Source organism: Musca autumnalis, unplaced genomic scaffold (genome assembly GCF_047663935.1).
Source record: "Musca autumnalis isolate F117 unplaced genomic scaffold, ASM4766393v1 scaffold_1, whole genome shotgun sequence".
Lineage (NCBI taxonomy): Eukaryota > Metazoa > Arthropoda > Insecta > Diptera > Muscidae > Musca > Musca autumnalis.
Genome location: NW_027411644.1, coordinates 197,681,847 through 197,707,145, shown reverse-complemented (window position 1 = coordinate 197,707,145; position 25,299 = coordinate 197,681,847). Strand labels below are relative to the sequence as shown.

Below are 25,299 nucleotides of genomic sequence, written 5' to 3'. Positions count from 1 at the left end.
CGCTGCCGTCTGTCTAGGGTACTAGCAAGATGGCGGAAAAATTAAGCAAGAGAACACGACCACTTTGCGAAAGAGAACAGTGATAGTCAAATTTGCTAAGTAGAAAGAGAAACTGAAAAGTAATTTTGTGGAAGAAAAAAAATATCAAAAAAATTAAAAGAATGCGGCATACAGGGCTACAGTACACTATGGGCCCAATGGCGGTTTCTGAGGCAAAAAGCCTATTTTTCATATATTTGAATAAAGTAGAAACGGGGTTAGATTATTGACACTTTAGGCCACTTAATAAGAAAAACATTTCAACGTGACAACGCTTCATGATCACATAACGGGCTGTCAAAGATGTTACATCTAAAATTATAACATTTTAAAATATTCAATGAAAGGAAGAAGGAAATTGTTTCGCTCGACAACTTAAAATTGTTAACATAATTAACGCTTTTTATGCTAATTAAATTTCTAATTAAGAATTAAAACTTGTTGGCGTAGGCATGTGATGAGTTTTTTGTGTAGTTATTATTGTATTTATATGTTTTTTGGGATAGAACTCTCGGTATCGCGACGTATCCGCGAAACTATATATATGTGGCAGAAGGTAATAGTGAGTACTACATTTGTAAAAAAATTATCCGCGAAAACTAATAGAAACCTATTAATAGATAGCGTGACACTTAAAAATTTGGATATTTTTAAGTACTGGGCTAGCCTGGGAGTGGGACTTGTCAATATGGCACAAGTCGCCAAATTTGATAATAATTTTATCCGAGTTATACCAAGGATTGAAATCATCAATATTCTAGATTTTTAAATTTAGTAACTGGGACTGCAAACACCTACTGAATTCCGAGATATTAACCTTTATTTATAACAATTACTATTATTTTGTATACCAATACGTCTAATAATCTTTGAGATTTAGCGTTTCGCTAAAACCCGTTGTAGGGGAGGTGGATAAAATTTTGGTATTGAAAGCGGGCTATGTGGGTCCACGTTTTCGTATAGCCCCCATACAAAGTGACGCGTCGTCGTTTTAAGGAAATTTTAGGATATTTGTCCCATTTGACCACCGAATTGGTTGTAATTTGGTATTTTGTGTCTCCAGAGGCTAAAAAATATTTTTACCAAATTTTGTTTATATATGTAGGTCCACGTTTTGGTACAGCAACCATATACGGTATAGTACGCGTCATTTTAAGATATTTTGAATGTGTTAGTCTCATTTGACCACAAAATCGGTTGTAACTTTACATTTTGCGTTTCAAGAGGCTAAGAAACAGGTTTTGATATAGACCCCATAGGACGATATCGGTATTTTGAAGGTACCTCCCGATTTTCGGTATTTTGAAGTTTGTGGCCTTAATATAACACTGAAATGGCTGAAATTTTGTGGTTGCTCTTCAATTGGGTTATAAAACATTCCATATGAAATTTGTCGGTATAGGCCACATGCCCTCATATAGTCCCCATAGGACGATATTTCCGAATTTTCGGTATTTTTGAAGGTTTTAGCTATACCATACTACCAAAATGCCTGAAATTTGATATTTCGTCCTCTTTTGGGATGCAAAACTTTCTCCCAGAAATTTATCTGTATCGGTCCACGCTTTTTCGGTATTTTGAAGAGTTTAGCCTCATTGTGGGTATAAAACTTTCCACCTGAAATTAGTCGGTATAGGTCAAAGTCTTCATATAGCTCCCATAGAACGGTACCGCCCGATTTTCGGTATTTTGAAGGTTTTAGCCTCATTATTCCACCGAAGTGGTTGAAATTTGGTATTTAGTCTTTTTTCGGGCTACAGAAAATTCTCTCAGAAATTTGTCGGTACAGTTCAACGTTTTGAAAAAACAGTACCTCCCGATTATCTGTATTTTGAATTTTGTAGCCTTGTTATTTCACCAAAGTAGATGTAATTTGGTATTTAGTCTTTTTCTGGGCTACAAAAATTTCCCTCAGAAATTTGTCGGTATACGTGCATGTCTTGGCGGTACCCCTATAGAACGGTATATCCCAATTTTCAGTATGTTGACGGTTTTAGACTCATTATAACACGGAAATGGCTGCAAGATGGTACTTAGTCTTCGTTGAGGGTATAAAACTTTCCACCTGAAATTTGTCGGTATAGGTCCATGTCTTCATATAGCCCCCATAGACTGGTACCTCCAGATTTTCTACAGATAGCTCGTTCTCCAGTTCTCCAATAACTGATATTTGGTATTGAGTTTTTGATAGAGGTATGAAACATTCCAGCCGAAATGTGCCGGTATAGGTCGACGTCCCCAAATACCCCCGTACGACCGTATCTTCCGATTTACGGTATTTTGAAAGTTGTGACCTCAATATACCACCGATATGACTGAAATTTAGTATTTAAACTGCCATGGGCGTATAAAATATTGCCCTGTTGCGTTGTAACCGCACTTTACAGCCCACCGAGACGGCTCTGCGAATAGTGGCCCCAAAACAAAATCATCCCAAACGTGATGTTCAAAGTTGCGCCAAAGTTGGGGTATACGTGCATTATGAAGTTTGACCCCATTATGTTATGTGCATTTTCGCCCCAAAATAATGCAAAATTAGCCCAATATCAAAAAGAAAAATTGCCCCAAAATTGGGACAATTTTTCATTATGCATTTTTACCCCAAATCAAAAAAACTAATATCACCCCAAAAACAATTTTTTTTAGATTATTACTGTGTCTTACTGGTTCCCTGCAGTAAGGACGAATGAATGAATGAATGTTGAATTGAAAAGTTAAATATACATTTTAAGCAACACAACAATTATTATGTCTTATTATTCACAATGTGGAATTTCGTCTAGAATTCTGATCATAAATGATCAAAGCTGGAGAACAACAAATTTTTAATATACATAAGAAACCTTTTTGATAAAGGTGAAAACTTTAGTAAATAAAGATTTGTATAAAAAATGGAAGCAGGACTATTTGATATGGATATTGGCGTCAGGATGGTTGAAGGAATCGGTAGGGTTAATAAAAATAATCGCGCTATTTTTTCATTACCCCTGTCGATCCCTTCAACCACCCTGACGCTTAAATACATATTAATAAATATTTTTTATTTTCATAAATATAGTATAACTAACCCAGCAAAATAAATTGGAAGTAGTGCAATGTGGACTAGTTCTGTCACGGCATGTTTTGATGCAGTTCAAATGGAGTTCAACGGAGTCGTGAAAAAGGCACTCCAATTCCTCACAATTTAACAGCATCCGGATGCAGTCCAAACGGAGTCGTGAAAAAGGCACTCCGTTCGCTACATTTTATTAGCAGTTGTACATAAATCAGTTTGGACATCTCTACAGGCAGCGGTATACATTTTACAAAAAGAGATAAGCGTGTTAACATTTCCAAACATTTGTTAATACAAACTAAATAATATTTAATTTGTGAACATTTTTCCGGTAACTCACGAGAAGACAATTTCCGAATGGAATGCTGTTGGAGTACATGTCGAAAACTTAACTGGTGATGGGAAGACAACCCATTTAGCAGATGAAACAAAAACAGTTCAGCTTGGATTAAATGAAGAGCGGAGGATACACGCATGTTTGCAATTGAATACAATGGAGAATATTCATAATTTGTGTTAATGTAATAAAGTTCTTAATATTTTTGTTTTACACAAATAATAAATGCATTTTTTTTGTTCTGGGATATTTTGTAAAGACTTGCACAATTTCCGCAGAATGCCTGTATCAAAACACGTGCTTTGGAATGCCTCCTATTCTACCACAAAGGGTTAGTTAAAATGCTATGCCAAAGGGTCAGTTAAAATGCAGTGCCAGAGGGTCAGTTAAAATGCAGTGCAATGGAGTGCCTCTATCAGTAGTCACGCTCTTGTAAAAATCATGAGTGAAAATGCATAATTTGATGCACTTCCAGATCACTTGTACATATCATTTAACTGCCTCTTTGGAGGCAAACTTTTTGCTGGGTAATAATTAAAAACGTCTTTTTTATATCGATACGGATATTTCATATTTTTCGTGATGGTGATGAAAGAGGCAGGTTGAAGGGATCGGTAGAGTTAATAAAAAAATCGCGCGATTTTTTCATTACCTCTACCGATCCCTTCAACCATCCTGACCCATAATTCCATATATTTTTTTTATAAAAATATTATAACTAATTAAATTATATGGATACGGATATTATCTGATTTTCTTCGTGATAGTGGTGACTCTAAACTCATACCATTTTATTCATAAAAATATTATAACTAAATGAATTATGCGTAATTAATTATATGGCCTGTTCCAGTACTGCAAGAATCTACTAATTGTTACAATTTTTTTCGATAACATAAAGGAAAAAATGTTATCGAAGTAAAAAATAGTAGCTTCTTGCAGGTTCTGGAACAGAGCAATAATATTTTTATGAATAAAATGGTATGGAGTTTAGCGTCAGGATGGTTGAAGGGATCGGTAGGGGTAATGAAAAAATCGAGCGATTTTTATTCATAAAAATAGTATAACTAATTAAATTATATGGATATGGATACTAGCTGATTTTTTCGTGATGTTGGTGAAAATCGTCGGTATTTCCCATGCCGACCTCTTTCGCAATAATAGCGTAAGCATCTGTATCTGACCTGACTAAGGTTAAACCTAAAGTATAAATATTTGTATAAAAATGGAAGCAAGACTCTTTGAAAATATGAGTATCATTCTTGGAAAATTGATTCTTATGAAAATAGGAGTTACGTTAACACTACCGATCCCATCAACCATCCTGACGCTAAAATCCATATAATTTTCTCATAAAAATATAATAACTAATTAAAAACTTTCTTGAATATGCCTATTGATTTTTGCGTGATTAATGTCAAAGAAGTCGGTAAGGGAAATAATAAAATTGGATTAATTTTCATTGAAAACGCAAATGACCCCAAACTAAAAGCAACCTCGAATTTGGGGCTATATTGCACTTTCAGGTTTTGGGGCAATTCTTCATTTTCATTGAAATGTAATTATGCCCCATAAAAATTATGCAGAACTATCCCAAAAAAAGCTGAAAAATTGCCCCAATTTTCGTGTTGTTGTAACCCATAAATTTTTTTGGGTTCATTGTGCATATTTTTTTTGGGGCAATCATGTTTTGGGGCCACTATTCGCAGAGCCCACCGAGACACCAAATCAAATCTGAGCAATATAAACTTCTTATGCAAAAACATAATTCGAGGTTTATAATTGGCGGCGATTTTAACGCAAAACACATAAACTGGGGATCCCGTATTAAAACCACCAAAGGAAGAGAGCTATTAAGAGCAGCAAATGATACAGATTGTAAGATCGTCACATCTGGTAGTCCAACCTATTGGCTTACTGATACAAACTTTTCAATCGATAAAAGTTACAGAATAGGCCTACTGGCTTACATCAGAGAAAATATCTTATTGAAAAGGAAATATCGCAAAAAATGGCAGCAAACTCGACATCCATCATTAAAAACCATTCTGAACAAGTTAACTAAAAAACTCAGCTCAGAAATAGAACAGTTTAAGGATACGTTATATAAAAAACATCTTCAATCATTCACGAACGAAAAAAATACAGAATATTCTCTCTGGAAAGCAACTACGAACGTCTCAAGTCCAATTATAAGAAATTCTCCGTTAAGAATAGATGATGCACAATGGGCCAAAACAAACCATCATAAGGTTAACTTATTTTCTAAACATTTGCAAAGAATTTTTTCTGAAGAGTATGGTGATGATGCAATTGAGTACATTGAACAGAGATATGATTATTTATATCCCGGTGTACATTGATGAATATCAAATACCTTTTTCAAATAACGCAAAGTATCTAGGAATGACTCTAGATGCAAAGCTAAAGTGGAAGGAGCATGTCAAGAAAAAAAAAACTGAGGAACTTAACATTAAGTGGTCGAAATTAAAATGTCTAGTTGGAAGAAAATAAACTAGTAAATATTTTCTACAATCAACAGCTGAAACCTATATGGCAGTATGAAATACAACTCTGAGGATGTACCCAAAATAAAAATATCAAAATGATCCAGTCATTCCAAAATAAAGTTCTTAGGAGTATAGTAAACGGACCGTGGTACGTCAGAGATAAAGATGTTCACATAGATCTTCACGTGAAAACAGTGGATGAAGAAATAAATGTCATTGCCAAAAAACATGACGCCAGATTTAGAGCCCATGTTAACCCAGAAGCCGTAAACCTCAATAACCCTGAAGGTGTACGACGGAAATTGAACCGGAAGAAGTTGTATGATCTTTTAGAATCCTAATTTTTATAATTAATGCTTTTCTTATTAAATAGCATATTTATAAGTATGTATACTATAACTATACAGAAATTAACAAAATTGCTCGTTAGTTTAATTGAACTAGTTGCAGTCATTAAATAAATAAGTAAAAAAAATATTTCTGCTTGAATTAAAAGTATCTACAAATTATCCTTGAAATTATTGCATTACAGGTGTTAATGTTCACAAGGAATAACTTCTAATATACAAACATATGTACGAGTATCTATCTATACATACAATAAACAACGTATCTACGACATTTGAGAATATAGAAAAATTTCCACATTAATTATAAATAAATAATATGCAACCTATTTCAATCTGTAACCGAACAAAGTATTTAAGCCAAGCGTCACTGCTCTACAAAAGCTTTTTTATATGTCAGGAAAGTACAAAAAAACAATCATAAAATTGAAATTGAAACAATAAACCACTAATAAACCAAATTGAGTTGGTCAGTCCCATTTGGTAAGGGCGAAGATAGAGACTCCTCTTCCACCCACCCCCAAATCTATTATTTACAACCAATACAAATAAGAATTTCAAGTGTGAGGAAGTGTAGTGGAAAAAAGAAAACGTTCAAGGTCATCGCGTGTGTGTTTCTGCGTATCGATGGTAGAACCAATTTCACTACGAACGCTGTATGTATGTTCAAGAGTACACTGACCCCAAAGCATAAAATACTTAAATTAATTGATTTTACAACTTTAATTCAAAATTATAGCGGAATGAATTTTTTTTGCTGAAAATGAGTTGTTGTTATGCTGTAGGCTGGCTTTGTCCACAATTAATTTCTCTCAGCCAAATGGCTAAACAAAACTTCAGTGCGAGAAGTGGCCCTAAATATTGTGACATTATGGGACCCATATCTCAGGAAGTATTCGTTTCCCTAGAAAAAAATTCAATGTTGTTGTCATGATCACAACGACTACCTGCTAGTTCAACTCGATCCAGTGGCTTTACACTGCACGCAGGAAAATATATGTTAGAAATATGTTTGGATACAAACAAATATTTGTTTGGGACAGGCTGCAAACAAATATATGTTTTGATCCAAACATAATTTGTTTGTGTCCAAACGAATATATGTTTGCAACATTTTGTAACATATCTCAATTTTATTTGTTTGGGTACCAACATATTTTTTATGTTAGAACATATTTGTTATGGGTGGAGAGAGGATGTTTTTCAAAGAGAGGAACAACAGTGCTCTCGCGGATGCGGAATGCTGTTTTATAATAATGAGCTGTGTGTATGTTATAATAGAAGACATAGAAGCGAAGAAGGGGGCTTTGGTGCTTTGTTGTTTTGTTGTTGTGAACCAACGTAGCAAGCGAAGAGGAAAAGAAAAATGGTATGAATTATTTTGTTCTTTTTTCTTCAGTTTTTTTTTTAAATATCATCGTAGAGTAAAGACGGTAAAGCGAGTGAAAAAATCAGTGTTTTGTGTTTTCTTAAAGAAATTGTGATTATTAGTAAATTAAATGCCCAACACATTTTATAATTGAATCGAAAAGGTGAATGGAATTATTTTATTGGACTTCTTTGGACAATGAAGAAATCGCATTTAATATTGGTAATTACATACATACATATGTATATTTGAAATATGGTACATCCTTATTTATTACATTACAGATGCCGATTCCTCGCTGATGATTTCAACTTTGAGGAAAATATGTTTTATTTCACAACTTGCAGTGTCGCCAGGTCCTATTTGGCATTTTTTTTTGGAAAGTTTTATAGTGTTATAGTCCCAATTTACATTAGGCGAGTTTACTTGCGGCAATTGTCAGTTTGATGGAGAGAGAGGTGAGGTATATGGTAACCCTTTGCCTCTCAACACCCTCTCTCACCTACAAACTGACAATTGCCGCAAGTAAACTCGCCTAATGTAAATTGGGACTAGCCTAAGCGTACTCAGGACAGTTTGACATACGACCTTCTGTTGTGTTGTTTACAGTGACTTTAAAAAATCTTTTTGTCAATAAAATGGAATTTACTTGTGAACAGTTTCTTCCCATACTTTTTCATAATTTTCGACTTGGATAATCACGGCAAGAGTGCATCGATCAAACTAAATCTTTGTATGTCCATAAAGAACCATCCTAGGACTATGAAAAACTGGTTCAATAAATTCAATCAATTCGCTAAAAAACGAAGGTCGTAAGGGTGGCCCAAAAACGGCGGTTGTGCTAGAAAAAAATTAAGCCGTGCGTAAACGGATAATGCAATATCGCCATGTTAAATACTGTGAGAGGGAGGCTTCCTTGGGCATTTCTTCCACCAACTAACCTTTGATATTGCTTGAACACCTGGCCGCAAATATGGATTTTTCTCGCTGGATCCATCAAAATTAGTGAATAGCTCAAGAATCGCTTTTGTGGATTTGTGAAAAACGATCGCGGTGCTTCAAACGACATTTATAAGATCGTTACTGACGGCGAATCTTGGATCTATCCTCAGAAGAACGAAACAGAAAAGGAATCGACCGTTTGGGTCTTCGAAAGCAAGTCAAATCTAACGAAAGTTGTTCATTGAAGAAGACCTTCGAAGCAACTGGTTGCCTGTTTCTTCGGCAAAACTGACCGTGTGGCGACTATACGATATGAGAAATGTAGGACGGTTAATTCTGAGAATTACGCTACAATTTGTTTGCCTGAAGTCGCCTGAGGAATTCGAAAAACGATCAAGAGAAGACGAATCGTTCTGCATCATGACAATGCGAGCTTCCACACATCGCACAGTGGTCCCACTTCTATGGAAAGGAGAGCCAAAAATAGTTCTAATCGAGTTAACGCCTCGAAATTTTAAACATAGTTTTATAACGGGCCCAAAAGGGAGAAAAACAAATTCAATGTATGTAGGTCCACATTTGGTCGTAGCCCCCATATAAAGGTACCCCCGATTTTTTATACTTTGACGATGTTAGCCAAATTTTCCAGTCGATTTGGCTGTAATTTTGCATTTTGTGTTCTGAGGGAACAACATACCACCTTGCAAGAAATGTTTACTATAGGTCCACGTTTAGGTATAGCTCCCATTTAAACGTACCTCCCTATATTCGGTATTTTGACGATTTTAGCCAGATTTTCTTACCAAGTTGGCTGTAATTTTGTATTTTGACTTCGGAGGGAAGATCATACGTCCGTGCAAAAAATGTTCAATATAGGTCTAAGTTTAGGTATAGCTCCCATATAAACGTACATCCCCATATTCGGTATTTTGACGATTTTAGCCAAATTTTCCAACCGATTTGGCTGTAAAATTGCATTTTAAGTTCTGAGGGAACACCATACCTCCTTGCAAAAAATTGTCAATATAGGTCCACGTTTCAGTATAGCTCCAATATAAACGTACCTCCCGATTTCGGAATTTTGGCGATTTTACAGTAGTGGTATAAGGGGAATAACTTACAGGGTGGCAGCTGGATTTCTTTTCATCGTAATCTAGAGTTTTCCCTGTATTTTGGAAAAATATCGAGTTGCCCTTACGGTGCCAACATTAGTAAAACTCAACATAAATTTATAGCAATGATATTAAAAATAGCACAAAAAGTCATTTAGAAAGAATTTATTTTTAAGGAGCTTAGAAAATGAATTTTTAATTTGTTTTTTCGTAAGAATATTGTCAATGCCATCAACTATAAGTTTCATTTTGGAAATTGCACATTTACCTCTTAATTTTTTTTATAATTTCACTTATAAGCTACAAATGCTTTGCGGATCTTTTTTTTCGTTTTTAAGGTACCACATACAAATCTCAACTTCTTCGACTTAACTTGGCATATTACCGCTGTAAATTGGCAAAAATAATACTGGATAATAAACATTTAATGTGTTTAGAGAATATTTATTTCAATCGCAATCAAATTTATCGACATAAATTTTTCTATTTTTGTCCACGGGCGGAACCACAGTGCATCGGTGCAAACCAGCGCCTGTTTGACCGGACAAAACGTGGAATTGATGAGTCATGCGCCGTACAGCCCTGACTGGGGATCCAATGACTTCATCTGATTCCAGCACATCAAGAAAGAAATGCGTGGTCAACGATTTTCGTCGCCAGTAGATGCTGTAAAAGCGTTCAAAACCCATGTTTTGGAGGTGTCTCAATCAAACCTCTGTAAACCACTCAACACATGGCCCTGAGTACTCTTAGGCTCAAAACTGTTAAACTTTCCAAAAAATGCAAAAGACGCCTGGCGACACTGCGTGTTGTCTAGGTCAGAAGGTTTTTTAGTCCCCCTCGTATTTACAAATTATTTCATTCAGTTTTTCTTTTATTAAAGTCTGTTATGTATTTCTTTGGAATTTTGTATGTACCTATGTGTCTGTTGTTGCTTTGCATTTCAATAAACAACCACCATTTAAAAATGTGTCTATATAATAGGAATAGCCAGTGAGCGCTTAGTGAGAGCAAGTCAGCATACATTTCAATGTGTTTTACATTGAAATTTATGCTCCCTTGCTCTCAGTAACCGCCCACTGGTGCATGTGTTTGTTTTTTTTTTGTGGCTTTGTTTGCACCCAAACATATATTTCTTTGCAGGACCCAAACATATGTTATGTTTGGGACTGCTAGCAAACAAATATATGTTTGCTGCAAAATATGTTTGGGACATATGTTAGAGAGGCCTTCTTTCTGTGTGTGGATTAAAGTGTTGGTACTGTAGGATTTTTAGAGCTTTTGAGTCATTATGCCAGGAAGCATGGAATTATCCACAAAGTAATATACAAAAAGGCGTATAAATTCGGGCCGCATGGCTGTGCACGCAGAATTGACAGGCCAAAGAATAGATGGCGCAAACAAGTGGATGAAGAGATGACAAGGCGCGGTATTCCAGAAAGTGTAGCACTAAACAGAGAGAATTTTCTTAGTTCGGTCTATGGAACAAATGTTCTGTAAACAAATCACAAGGACCACCTTCGATAAAAATTTTCAACTTTGTATGAGGTACTCGAAAAAAAAATCAAACTTGATTTGAGTTAAGAGAAATATTACGATACGCAAATGTTGGACCACTGCCAATCAATGTTTTCGATTGCTATCATGGCCCTCAGGCACATTAGTTGGCCACCGTGGGATTTTTTAACACATTAATGAGATAGGTACTGAATGTGCTGTGCAGTCTTGGAACTGGATGTAGGGTAGAAAGAAATTTTACAATGTGCAAAGGTTCGGGCAGAGTGCCGTAATGCAATGGTAAACGCAAACTGAATGCCCGCGTTCGATTCCCAGGCCAAATTTTCAACGGTGGCGACATTTCCTGGGAATTTCATCCATGTAAATCTTCTCTACAAGTATGGTATTAAGACGCAGCGTTTGGGCTCGGCTATAAAAAGTAAGTACCATATAATTTAGCTAATAGCTCACTTGTCCTTTTTTTCAATTTTGTGTAGTAGGTACCCGAAGGAGTAGGCCAATATTGTGCATATTCTAACCTGATCTGTATCCAGTCTAAATATTATGACGTGCTAGGTTTGGACCAAGTAGGAATTAAAATATCGGACATCATTCATGACCATTCAAAAACTCAGTCCCATCCTATGACTTGGAAACAGTTGCACTGTGTTATTTATTCATCCTATAGTCGGGATGGTGCCGACCATGTAATACCCTATCGAAAGTCCTTTGGTACTGTTTTAAAGCTCAGGTTGTATACTTTTTGAAATTGAAATACGTCCAACAGAAACAAAGATATCCGCTATAGAAATAAAATTCCACAAATTGGAAATTTCTATAGACCAGCGTTTTTTTCTAGACTTCTAAAATTGGTACCAATTTAAAGTTCTGACAGTCTTCGTTAAAATTGGTAAAATAAAAATAAAAAAATAAAAAAAATGGCGAAATTGAACGTGTTGGTCAATATTGTAATATCCCAGCTGTTTGGCCACATACACAATACCCCTAATAGAAGAGAAGATATTCACATAATAAAAAGCTGACTATTTTCTCCACAGACATGTTTGCCCATTACGACTCCCAAATATTATCTAACCTAATCAATAGGTTTCTTCCCATCTGTGACCGCCCTCTTCACTAAAAATATCGATCAATATTGCTATGGACTGATGGACTGACGGATCGTCGCCGATACATTAATTTTGATATACGTATACATATATATTATTTCGATGTGTTACAAACTTGCAAGCCAAAACCAGCATATAATACCCTACCCACGCAGTGGGACAGCAATGCTGATTGACTTTAACATGGCAAAGCTTAAGAGTAACGAGCATTGAGATATTTACGTACGCGGGTGATTGTATATTCATGGCGTCAGGCCCGACCGTTGATACCATTTGATCAGGCTAAATACCTATATCATTGAGTTCAGGAATACGGAAATATCTGGCACCAAGTCAACAGGCAGTTTCTTTACCACATGGACTGCGGAGATGAAGCTCCTACTGAATGTGGCAGATCAACGGGTCAATGATTTCAACCCCCAATTACCCCCAAAGTCCTGGAGGTCACATTCGATAGCTTATACAAGTCGTCGGCGCAGATCATAATGTCGCTAGCCGGCATCACTTGTGGATAAGATTAAGAAACCTTAGCTTTGTTCCTTTACTTTTTTAATGGTAAAAGTGGTAAAAGAGAAAAGTGTCAAATTTGCTCAAAATTGCTCTCTCATGAACATTTTTACCAGAAAAGTAAAAGAACGGAAAAATGGTAGATCTGGTAGCAATGTCAAAAAGTTTTTAATTTTGTTTTGTCAGTGTTCGACTTTTTCATCTGTTTTTCGTTCATTTCTTTCTTCATTGTGAAATAATCAAACAAATGTCGAAAAATCAGTTCTACCATTTTTTACCTGCATAAATTTCAGGGTAGCCTGTGGTAGAAGAGAAAGGCATATGTGCCCTCTCTCTTTTCTCACTCTCTTAAAAATTGCTGCCAGTTTTACCACTTTTTGGGGTTAAGGAACGCTTTGCAGGTTAAAAATGGTATCAAATGGTAACCTCAGGTAAGTAAAGGAACACAGATCTTGTTAACCACATATAAAACAGATATGTGGTTCTGTTGTACGCAATGCTGGGCCAGCCAACGTAAGTGATACACAATGGAAGGCTATATAAAAATATGGACCTATACTGATAATTCTCTTTTTGGAATATTTTATACCCCGACCAAGTACTAAATACCAAATTTCATCCATTTCGGTTTGATAATTACGCTGAAATATCGAAAATCGGGAGGTACCCTTCAATGGGGGCTATATCAAACGTGTGCTATTTTGATTTCAAAAACAAAAGTTTGAAGCAGCTTCTCTTTTTTCGATGAATTACCAGCGGCCCCAAATATATTTGCAAGAATTATATTGAATTCAACTTGACCAAAAATCATGAAAATTAAAAATGTTTTGTATCATTACATAAAGCTATTTTAAAGGTTTTTAGTTGATTTTATGTATATGCAATATTGCCACAAACTATATACATTTAATAGAGAGAGATCACAATATTTTAGATGCTAGATTGAAATTTAGAACATAATAATATATTAGTCCTTGGATGCAGGGACGTACGCAGGATTTCATTTTGGGGGGGGGGGGCCCAACTTGACCAAAAATCATGAAAATTAAAAATGTTATGTATCGTTACGTAAAGCTATTTTAAAGGGTTTTTTGATGATTTTATGCACGAGGGGCACTAAAAACCTTCTGCTCTAGGCAACACGCAGTGTCGCCAAACGTCATTTGACATTTTTTGGAAAGTTTGTCAGTGTTTAGCCTAAGCATACCCAGGACAGTTTGACATACGAGTACGACCATGTGTTGTGTTGTTGTGGCTATTAGCATAAGTTTTAAAAATATCGTCACTAATATGGATTTTGGAAATCCGTTTGGTGAAAGAACTTCCATGCAAAAAGTGCGAATATGTCGAATAGATATATACTGTGTTTGGAGGATATAAACAGTTTGACCCGAACATAACGCCGTTTCTTCTTTAAGGTGCATATATTACACACCAATTTCCGTGCCATTAAAAAAGTTCTGTATTATTGTAAGAAAATAATATTCGTTACTTGCAAAATGCACCAAAGCTTTACTATTTTACCAGAAGTGATAGAGTCAATGAAAGCCAACTAAGCTATATCCCGAAAAAATAGGTTGAGTCGAAAAACTCCGTCTGATACATCAATGGTTTCCAACAACCAATCACTTCTGTCGGCACAGCGAAGGCAAAGTTATGAAAATTCATAATTTTTGATTTCTGGAAAACAAGAAAAATTAGCAGTCGGGTTTGCCTACATATATAGGCATATAGAATACGGACTACATAGCCAATTTTTGTTCTGTAAATTGTAAAGCCAGGAAGTTTCCGAATTTTGTCTCCATTTTTGGACGAATAAATTTTCCGACATTACTTCGAAATATTTGGGGTGTACAACTTCTCGATTATTGGCGTTACCCAGCAAAATTTATTTGAATTTGTTCTATGTGAAGTAAAGATTGAATAGCTTTTTTAGCAGTCTACGCAGAGTCATCAAAAATGCATTCCGTTCTTCACATTTTGACAATGTCCGATTTGAATCCATTTCATACAATTTTCACATTTTAGCAATGTTTAGATTTATAATAACTTTTTGCAAAAAAAATTCTCAAGAACACAAGAATCAATTTATATCATGGTATTTTAATTATTCAGCAAAATGTTTGAACCCAAAAAGATAATCATAGGTGCAAGAAATATCAGACTGTATATTTGTTTGTAGCCAAAATTAGTTAAATCATGAGGGCAAGTAACTATGTCTTTTTAAGTGAAAGAAGTCATGATTGTAAAAATGATTTTTTTATGATTTGGTGCAGCTAAGATGCAATCAATTTTAGATGTTTATCACCTATTTTGCATGACTCTATGCAAGAAGCGTTTTAAGATGTTTTTGGGTATTTTTAAGTAATAAAAGCTAACTTTCTAGAATAAAATTATTTGATTCTTATTTGCACTCAGTCGCTTTTTAAAATGATTTATTTGAGATATTCCATTGTTTTATATTCATTATATTTCAATATCATTAACCCACTTAGCGCCGAGATTTTTTTTTTTGCGAGAAAACTTAAAATTTTTTATGAAAATTATATTTTTGAGATTTTTTCCAAAAACTTTGGAGGGTAATATAGGTGTATCTTTACATGTCAATCCCTTGGGTTTTGATTGAGAAAATACTCTTAATATATTCCTAACAAATCACTGACTTTATATGATTCTAACATTTTTGATTAAATTTTTATTGCATATTTGAATTTTTCATCAAAAGTCGAAAATTACAAAAAAGTCGATTTTTTTCAATACCTTGTGTTTTTGACCAATTTCGTGGAAATGCGTAAGTAAAATGAAGCGTTATCAGCATGAAATTACAGATAACAGACAATACTATAACAAAATGCAAAAATCCCACAAAAATATTCGAAAAAACCAGAGTTTTACGTCAATTTTTGCAACCATTTTTTGTGGTTTAAACGACCAGTGGCTTTATCTGGGTTAAGACTATCGAACTATTATCAAACAACCTTTTTTTCAAACAAAAATGTTCTACAAAAACATGAGTTTGTTAGTAATTTGAAAGAAATTAGAAAAAGAGGCCATAAATATTAATTAGAAGTAACCACAACTCTTTTAAATACTCTTTTCCAAATGGCCCTGAGGTCTCAAATCAATGAAAAATCCGTGCTTAATAGATTTTAACTTCTCCCATATCCTCAAAATGCATGCTTGCGAATCAATTTTTAAATTAATCGAAAAATCAATTTAAAACACATTCCATGAAATGTATATTTATCCACTACAAAGAACTAATGCAAAATGTGTGCTTAAGAAGCAAATTAGACAGAATCCTCACTGCACCATGCCCTTGTAAAAATCAAGACTTCTTTCACGTAAAAAGATGTAGTCCGAAATCACTTGCACTTATGATTCAACTACTTATTTGGCTACAAACATTTTGCTGGGTATGATCAAAAATGTGACTTCGATGAAAGCTCAAAAGTTTTGCACTTTTGTACAGACGGTACCTGAAAGCATAGACTGATAAAGTCCATTTTGGAAGTGGAGCTAATTTTGGAAGTCAAACTAGTTGGTCGGCGTAAGATTTAGAGCTTTTGGACCAATCCTGTTATAACCATTGACTCACCCACGAAAAATACAATATCGCTGTAAACAAGACCACAAGTGAATCGATCTATATTCGAACCTACTGTATGTAGGTCTCGAAAAAATCGAATTGGACTGTGCTCAAGATTTTAGAGAAATATTTTGAAGTCTGGCAAGGGAAGTGTCCAAAATATTGCGAGATTTAAATTTTGGACAAAATCTGTAGACAATACAGTCAGTGAATTGCCCAATTTGAATTTCTATATCTCAGAAACAGTTTTCACTGCTAAAACATTTTTTAGTTCCATTTGGATAGGGCTTGTGGTTTTCCTGCAAAACGGTCAAAACCTGAAATACCCTAAAAATGGGTTTTTTATTTCTTTTTCATCTATGAACCCAGGTGTAAGCTTCATTCGTTTAAAGTTGTTTCAAGAGCACCGTGATATACAATACAAATAACAGTAGATTTTAATACAATACCAAATAACCAAAGTTTGAGCATTAATTTCGTTTACGGTTGTTTTCAGCTACAAATACTGATAGGAAAAATTCAGATGGACATGCTATTTATAGCAGATATTATGTGTGTTCGTTTACTCAAAATTTGTACAAGAAGTTACTGGACTTCTAATCCGCACGATAATGAATTTGTAATCCTTTTGAATACGAATTCCAAAACACAGGCATGGCACAAGGAAGGAATTCAGTTTTACTGGAAGTATCTCTCAAAGAGCGTATTCAAACAAAAAATTTTAAATATGTCTTCAGACAGCTTGTTGATAAAGTACATTTTCAGTACAGAACCTTCAGAACAATATCAGTTTTCATTTGAAATTTAAAAAAAAAAATTCTAGAGAAAAAAATCGTAATAATTTGTTAAAGTAGCTCAAAAAATTTTGTCGGACCAAACCATTTCGGTGGGGGGCCCGGGCCAAATTCTCCCACAGCATTGAAGCAATAACTAAACAATCTTTCAAATAAGTATTACCCATATAGGTTTACGTTTTGGTGTATCCCAGAATTTTCAACCACATTAGCTCTAATTTGGCATTTTGGGTTGTAAATCCCGCAGAGAATAGCTTTCGAAAGATTTTCTATAATTCGAGGCTATTAGCATAATTTTTAAAAATATCGCCAGTAATATGGATTTTGCAAATCTTTTTGGTGGGAGAACCTCCGTGCAAAAAGTGGTGAAAATAGATCCACTTTCGAATACAGGGATTACATTCGTGGATATGTCGAATAGAGATATACACTATTTGGAGGATATAAACAGTTCGGCCCGAACATAACGCCTTTTCTTCTTTAAAGTACATATCAAGATATCACACATTAACTTCACTCCCATTAAAAAAGTTGTGTATTATTGAAAGTAAATAATATTCCTTAATGCCATAAAAACTTTACCATTTTACCAGAAGTCAGTGAAAGCCAACTAAAAATTCAGAAAATTACATTAAAAAGAGAAAACATTTTTATCAGGACCCGGGCGATGCAATCTACGACTCATAGACTCCGAATCCAACTCGCAGTACTGTTTGAGAATACGCAGAAACACAATCGAAAAAATATCTCTAAAAAAAGCTCGCCAACATTTTTTAGTCCTGAAAAAAATAGGTAAAGTCGAGAAACTCCATCTAATACCTCAATGGTTGTTGTTCCCGCTTATTTCTATCTTATTTGTACGAGTAGATGTTTATGGACTCGAGGCAAACTTATGAAAATTCATAACTTTTTTTCTGGAAAACAAGTAAACAAGTAACAGTCGGGTTCGTCGACAGAGATATATCCTCAGCCTGTGTGAGTTGAGACTTTTACATATAGACAGATCGAATACGGGCTTCATAGCCAAAATTTTTTTCTATAAATAGTATAGCCTGGAAGTTTCAGAATTTCGTGTCCTTTTTTGGACGTATAAACTTTCCGACAATAATATTGAAACATTTGGGGTATACAATTTCACGATTGTTGGCGTTGCGAATAAATGCTTATGTTGTGCTCAAAAATTTTACTTCGATGAAAGCGCAAATGTTTTCCACTTTTGTACAGAAGATACATGAAAGAATCGGCTGATATAGTCCATTTTGGAAGTAGTCCTAATTTTGGAAGTCATTCCTCCTGATAGTTATGGTATCAAGCCGTCAATTTAGTTGGTCGGCTTAAGATGTAGAGGTTTTGGACCAATCCTGACATAACCATGGACTTGCCTTCGAAAAATACAATATCGCTGTAAACAAGACCGCAAGGAGTACCATTGGTCAAAATATGCAATGGCTCCTCAAACAGTCCTTAAACTACACTTATGTTGAACTTTTGTGAGGGATGTATCCGAAGTATTGGGAGATCAAAATTTGTACCAAATCTGTTGATCTGTTCGAGAGTTGTAGTGCGGTCGAGAAAGACAGACGGACGAACTGGGATATATGTCGACTTCAAATTGTTTGAGGCGGGTTTCGTCAAAACCTATGATTAGTCTAAGAACATTATTCCGATGAGGTACATTTTTATCGTTAGCCTAACGGTTGAGGGTACAATATCACGGTACTCTTGAACCAACGTTAAATGATTCTGAAGCAGCAATGTCCATAGATGGGAAAAATACAAAAACAATAAATAATCGCTGGAGAGATTTTTAAATAAATCACGGTCAAATTTCACATTTTAAGTTTATTTTAGGTTTTCGCTATTTTGCTTGGAAACCGGAAGTCCTATCGAAATGGGGCTAAGGAAAATGTGAAAATATCGCTCTGTTCCAGAACCTGCAAGAAGCTACTACTTTTTACTACGATAAAATTTTTTCCTTTATGTTATCGGAAAATAGTAAAAATTAGTAGATTCCGAGCAAAATAAATTGGAAGTAGTGCAATGTAGACTAGTTCTTTCACGGCATGTTTTTATGCAGTTCAAACGGAGTCGTGAAAAAGGCACTCCATTCCTCACATTTTAACCGCATTTGGATGCAATCCAAAAAATCACATCCATTTGTCACATTTTAACAACATCCGGAGGCAGTTCAACGGATTCGTGAAAAAGGCATTCCAATTCCTCACAATTTAACAGCATCCGGATGCAGTGCAAACGGAGTCGTGAAAAAGGCACTCCGTTCACTACATTTTATTAGCAGTTGTTAGAGATCCCTACATGTACATAAATCAGTTTGTACATTTCTACAGGCAGCGGAATACATTTCAAAAAAGAGATAATCGTGTTAACATTTCCAAACATTTGTTAATACAAACAAACTAAATAATATTTAATTTGTGAACATTTTTCCGGTAACTCACGAGAAGAAAATTTCCCAATGGAGTGCTGTTGGAGTACATGTCGAAATCTTAACTGGTGATGGGAAGACAATATTAAACCCATTCAGCAGATGAAGCAAAAGCACTTAAGCTTGGATTAAATGAAGAGCGGAGGAAACACACATGTTTGCGATTGAATTCAATAGAGAATTTTCATAATTTGTGTTAATTTAATAAAGATATTAATATTTTTGTTTTACACAAATAATAAATGCATTTTATTTTGTTATTCAAAACACGTGCTCTGGACTGCCTCCTATTCTACCCCAAAGGGTCAGTTAAAATGCAATGCCAAAGGGTCAGTTAAAATGCGGTGCAATGGAGTGCCTCTTTCCGGGGTCACTCCCTTGTAAAAATTATGAGTGAAAATGCATAATTTGATGCACTTCCAAATCACTTGTACATATCTTTTAACTGCCTCTTTGGAGGCAAACTTTTCGCTGGGTTCTTGCAGTACTGGAACAGACTGAAAAAAATGTGACTGCATTGAAAGCGAATAGAAAATTTACTATGCTTTGGATGTATACTAATCGTTGAACCGTTTACTTTTTATTCATGTTTTCCAGTTTTTCTAAAAAAGCCCTACATTTTTAAATGTTGTATTTTGTCTATCATAATTAATTTATTTCGACAAATGCTCTTATTTGTTAGAGATGGGACATATTTTATCGTTGTTCGGAGAGTATTTCTACTCGAACAACGTAGAAAAATCGTCGTTCGCCTACAGATTTTTTTATGGGGCAATAAGTAATTTATTCGTATTTGAGGATGGAACGACGAATAGAGAGCGAACGACGTAACGTGGAAACGGGCTATAAAAATGTGAACTTTGACCGAGATTTATTTAAAAAGAGCTACAGAGATTTTTTTTTGATTTCTCATTCTCATTCTGATTTTTCTCATCTATGAACCATCAATGAACCCAGCTGTAAGTTTCTTTTATTTAAAGAGCACCGTGATGTACAATACAAATTACACCAGACTTTAAACCATATATCAAAGTTTGAGCATTAATCTCGTTTACGGTTGTTTTCAGCTACAAATTAGTTACTGATAGGAAAAAATTCAGATGACCATGATATTTATAGCAGACATTACAATATCTTACAACTTACAATTTGTACAAATTGGTACTGGATGTTGTTCGAATACTCTACAGTACCATGCATAAGACCTAAGTCGATTACTAGAAGTTACTGGACTTGTACAAATTTGTACAAATTATTGAGTAAACGAACAGACCTATTATCACTTTATGATGCGCAACAAGAAATTTTTCTCCATTCTTTTCTCCCACTATTTAGCAACAAATTGATATACGAGGGCAGTTCGGAAACTTCTTAGCCTAGCACAAAAAGCGCGGTACAAACAGAAAAAAGTTCAGTGTTTTGGAAACTTCCATCTCTATTACGAACACATGTTAAATTTTGTTTCGATCTGGCAACTCCTTCATATAGAAACAGGTGTTCAAAAAAGACGCATCCGCAATTTTTTTACAATGGAAAAATTAGAAATGCGTGCTTTCATTAAATATTTACATAAAAAAGGTTTATCGGGAAAAGAAATTCATAATGATATGGTGAATGTGTTAGGTGAAAGTGCTCCTTCATATGCAACAGCAAAAAATTGGGTTGCTGAATTTAAACGTGGTCGTACAAGCATTGAAGATGAACCACGTAGTGGACGTCCAAAAACAGCAACAACAACAGAAATTGTAGCCAACATGGGTGCCGCATTTGTTAACAGTCGATCAAAAACGCATAAGAATGAACATTTCTCAAGCTTGTTTGGATCGTTTTAAGCGAAATAAAATGGATTTTAAGCGTCGTTTCATAACTGTTGATGATACATGGATCCACCACTATACTCCAGAGACAAAAGAACAATCCAAACAATGGACTGAAGCTGGAGGAAGTGCCCCAAAAAAGGCAAAAACAATTCACTCGGCTAGTAAGGTTATGGCGACGGTTTTTTGGGACTTCAAAGGTATTTTATTGACTGACTATCTGCAAAAGGGTAAAACAATAAATTCAGAGTACTATTGCAACCTTTTGGATCAATTAAATGTACAAATTCGAAAAAAAAAACGTTCTGGCTTACAACACAAAAAAATAATTTTTCATTAAGACAACGCACCAGCGCACAAGAGTGTTTTAACAATGGCTAAAATCAACGAATTAATGTACGAGTTGCTTGACCACCCACCTTATTCTCCTGATTTAGATCCCAGTGACTTTTACTTGTTCCCAAATCTAAAAAAATCCTTGCTGGCAAGTGTTTTACCTCAAATGATGATGCAATTACATTTGTAAACCACTATTTTGAAGACCTTGAGGAAAACTATTTTAATCAAGGGATAGAATTGCTAGAAAAGCGTTGGACAAAGTGTATTGAAGTTTCAGGAGATTATATTGAAAAATAAAAATATTTTTGAAAAACTATTCTCTTTCATTGATAGGCTAAGAAGTTTCCGAACCGCCCTCGTAGATATGCCATAGATTAACAGTTTGTGGTTAGCTGGAGATGTAAGCATCTTCCCTGCAGATTCACCCATTGTCTGAAAGACTAATGATAATCCGGATAGATGCTAAGGCAGTACTAAAGGCGAGAACACAATGGATTTTTTTTATTTATTATTGTCTTTTTAGGACGAAGGCCATTATTTATGAAAGTTTTTAATTAATTAATTTGATTAATCGAGCTAACATGGCCTAAAGAGTTTTGTATTGAAAAATGAATTCTAGCGAAATACCACACACTCAACCATTACGGCTTAAACCACCAGGCGAAACGATCGTAGCGTAATGGTTGAGTGTGTGGTATTTCGCTAGAATTCATTTTTCAATACAAAACTCTTTAGGCCATGTTAGCTCGATTAATCAAATTAATTAACAATGGATTTTTGTTGATTATTTTTTCCGCCTCGCTTCAAAGCGCTAAAATGAAATTGTACTGTTTTCAATAGGACAGACCACAACGAAGCGAGGCTTCAGCCCACAAAGTTTAAAATTGTTGAACTTTTGAATTCTTCGCCTGGATTCATTTTTGACATTTCGTGTTGACATTCAATTTGATATAAACACGTGTTCAATCTGAAAATAGAATTTGGGCGTAATTTTTATGTTCGGTACTAATTATTTACGAACAATTCTTATTAAAAATTTGACTTTTATTTAATATATTAAAATAATTATGGTTGGTATAATGGTTTCTTAAGGGATATAAAACGCACATTAAAAAATACTTTTTTTCAAAGACAAACAAATATAAAGTTTTCAAAATTTTTTAAAGGACCAAGAAACGTAATTTTTCAAAGCACGTGAATTTTTTTCAAAATATTTTTTGAAACGACGTAGATTTTAACAAAGTTTTTTTAAAGGACTTGGAGTTTTACAAAATACTTTTTCAAATGACGTGGATTTTGAAATAATATTTTTCATTTCAAAGACGTAGATTTTAAAAATACATATATATTTTTTAGGACCGAGAAACCTAGATTTTTAAAACTATTTTTCTTTTTGAAATACCAAGAAACGTGGATTAAAAAAAAAATTTTTTAAGAAACACGAAACGCAATTTTAAGATATTTTTTGTAAGGAAATAATTTTTTTTCAAGGATCTAGAAAAGTTCATTTGTAAAAAATATTTTTTCAAGGACAACAAATACCAAAATGTTTTTAAAAATAAGGATTTAAAAAAATACTTTTTAAGGAATACGAGAAGTATAAAAAATATTTTTTCAAGCGATTTTAAGGATTTTTTTTTTCACCGATAAAAAAAGTTATGTTGTCTGGTCTGCGAATCGAAACCGGACATTTTTAGATCAATTACATAAAAATGGAATTTTTGGAAGAACAATCAGACCAATTAGTCTGTATTTTTCAGCAATATTTTCTAAGACCTATCACACCAATAAACGCGAATTTTTAAACAATAATTTAAAACATAATTTTTTATTAAAAAAATTGTTCAAGAAGTATTTCTGCAAGGACTATCAGACTAATGTTTTTAAAGATTTCTAGTATTTTGTTAGACTTTTAACTAGACTTAAAGAATATTTTTTGAAAAAAAAAGCAAATTGTAAACAACTTTTTTGAAGGACTATCACACCAATAAACCAAAAATCCACGAGCCTATTAACCACTTAATCCAGAATGGAGGAGACTTAATCCAGAATTCACATCCTTGAATAAATTTCTAAAACATTGACACACTTTGGCAAGATTATTTGTTGCATATAAACATTTGTTTTATTATTTCTTCTTTTGGTCACAGTTGTCCTTTCAAAAAACTTATAAATTCTTTTATTAATTTCCACTGATGTTACACTCTATTAACACTCTTCAACTTAAATATTCATTAGCCATTTTTTTTCTAATTTATTCAAAACATCAACAACACTAACCGCAAAAAAATCACGAACAAATCCTCTTAGAACACCATCAGCCATAACAATGCCGTCAATAAAAGGGTTCAGAAATGTCACAACAATATCAACGACCAACAGCGGATATTAACTTTTCTTGCGTTACACGTTGAATTTTCTTGTAATGCCGTGAAAGGAATTTTTATTTTTTCTTTAAGAAAATTCTTCTTTTGAGCCGATAACTACTTGGACACAAGACAGTGTTGTTTTACTGTCGTTGATTTCTAATTCCGTTTTCTTTAAAATGCCGCTGTTTCGCGCTTGAAGTCCGTAAAACAACTGAAATTCAATGCCGCCTCAAAAAAAGATGTTTGAAATGAATGCTTGCCACACACCGTAGTCATCACCTTCGCACAATGGGACAAGCAAGCAGACGAGTACTGCTGAATGAACCAAACAACCAACCAATCCATCTATCTGCTCAATGATTTAAACTGGCGAATTTAAATGCTGATTGTGAACTTTTGCTGGATTGGCGGTAGTAATAAATTGAATTTAAACAAAAAATTTAAAAACTAAATTGTTGTGCAAATTGAATTTCACTAATTAAACTTTTATTACGGCCACTAAAAGATGTTTGGGAACAAGAAATGATTCTTAGGCAAACACGTTTTTTGGGAGGGAGATTTACTAAAAATAGCAAGGCATTTTTTTCAAATTTTTAGAGAATAGTTTTACTATTGTGGGCCAATAGAACAACTTCTTCTTCTATATAGAGGACTTGTGTATAAGATATCTTCTATACATAGAAGAGTAATAGAATGTCTTTCATCTAGAGAAGACCTGTAGAAGATAGTTTGCTTAGAGAAAACCTATAGAAGGTTTTTCACCTAGGAAGGCCAATTGGCGGCCTTTTAACTTCAGAAGATATACTGAGGATCTTTATCTATAGAATACCTATTGACGGTATTTTTTGTATAGAAGAACTTGTGGGAATATTACTTTTCAATTTTTCATTTTATGTTTAAAAAATATTTTCAATCAATGTTTGTCAATGTTATGAAAATTGCCCAAAATAATTTTTAGTGAGTCAGAAACATTCGGAATTTGTATCAAATAAATAAAATATATGTTGTTGAAAATATTAAACCTTCGTTTTCTACATTGCACGATGGGGCCAATGACAGGTTTTCGAGGCAACAAATCACTGGGGCAAATTTTGTACAGA

At 34.3% G+C, this 25,299-nt stretch overlaps 1 protein-coding gene across 1 annotated transcript in view; it reads right to left on the bottom strand.

The window, feature by feature from the left end:
- The window catches only part of ninaB (neither inactivation nor afterpotential B), a 45,244-nt gene extending 20,703 nt beyond the window's left edge, over nucleotides 1-24,541 (bottom strand). Inside the window, exon 1 of the mRNA XM_073959768.1 lies at nucleotides 24,111-24,541. Within this exon, the coding sequence (XP_073815869.1) occupies nucleotides 24,111-24,155 (45 nt within the window). The 5' untranslated portion in view covers nucleotides 24,156-24,541. The remainder of the gene's footprint in view (nucleotides 1-24,110) is intronic.
- Nucleotides 24,542-25,299: the final 758 nt, after the last annotated feature.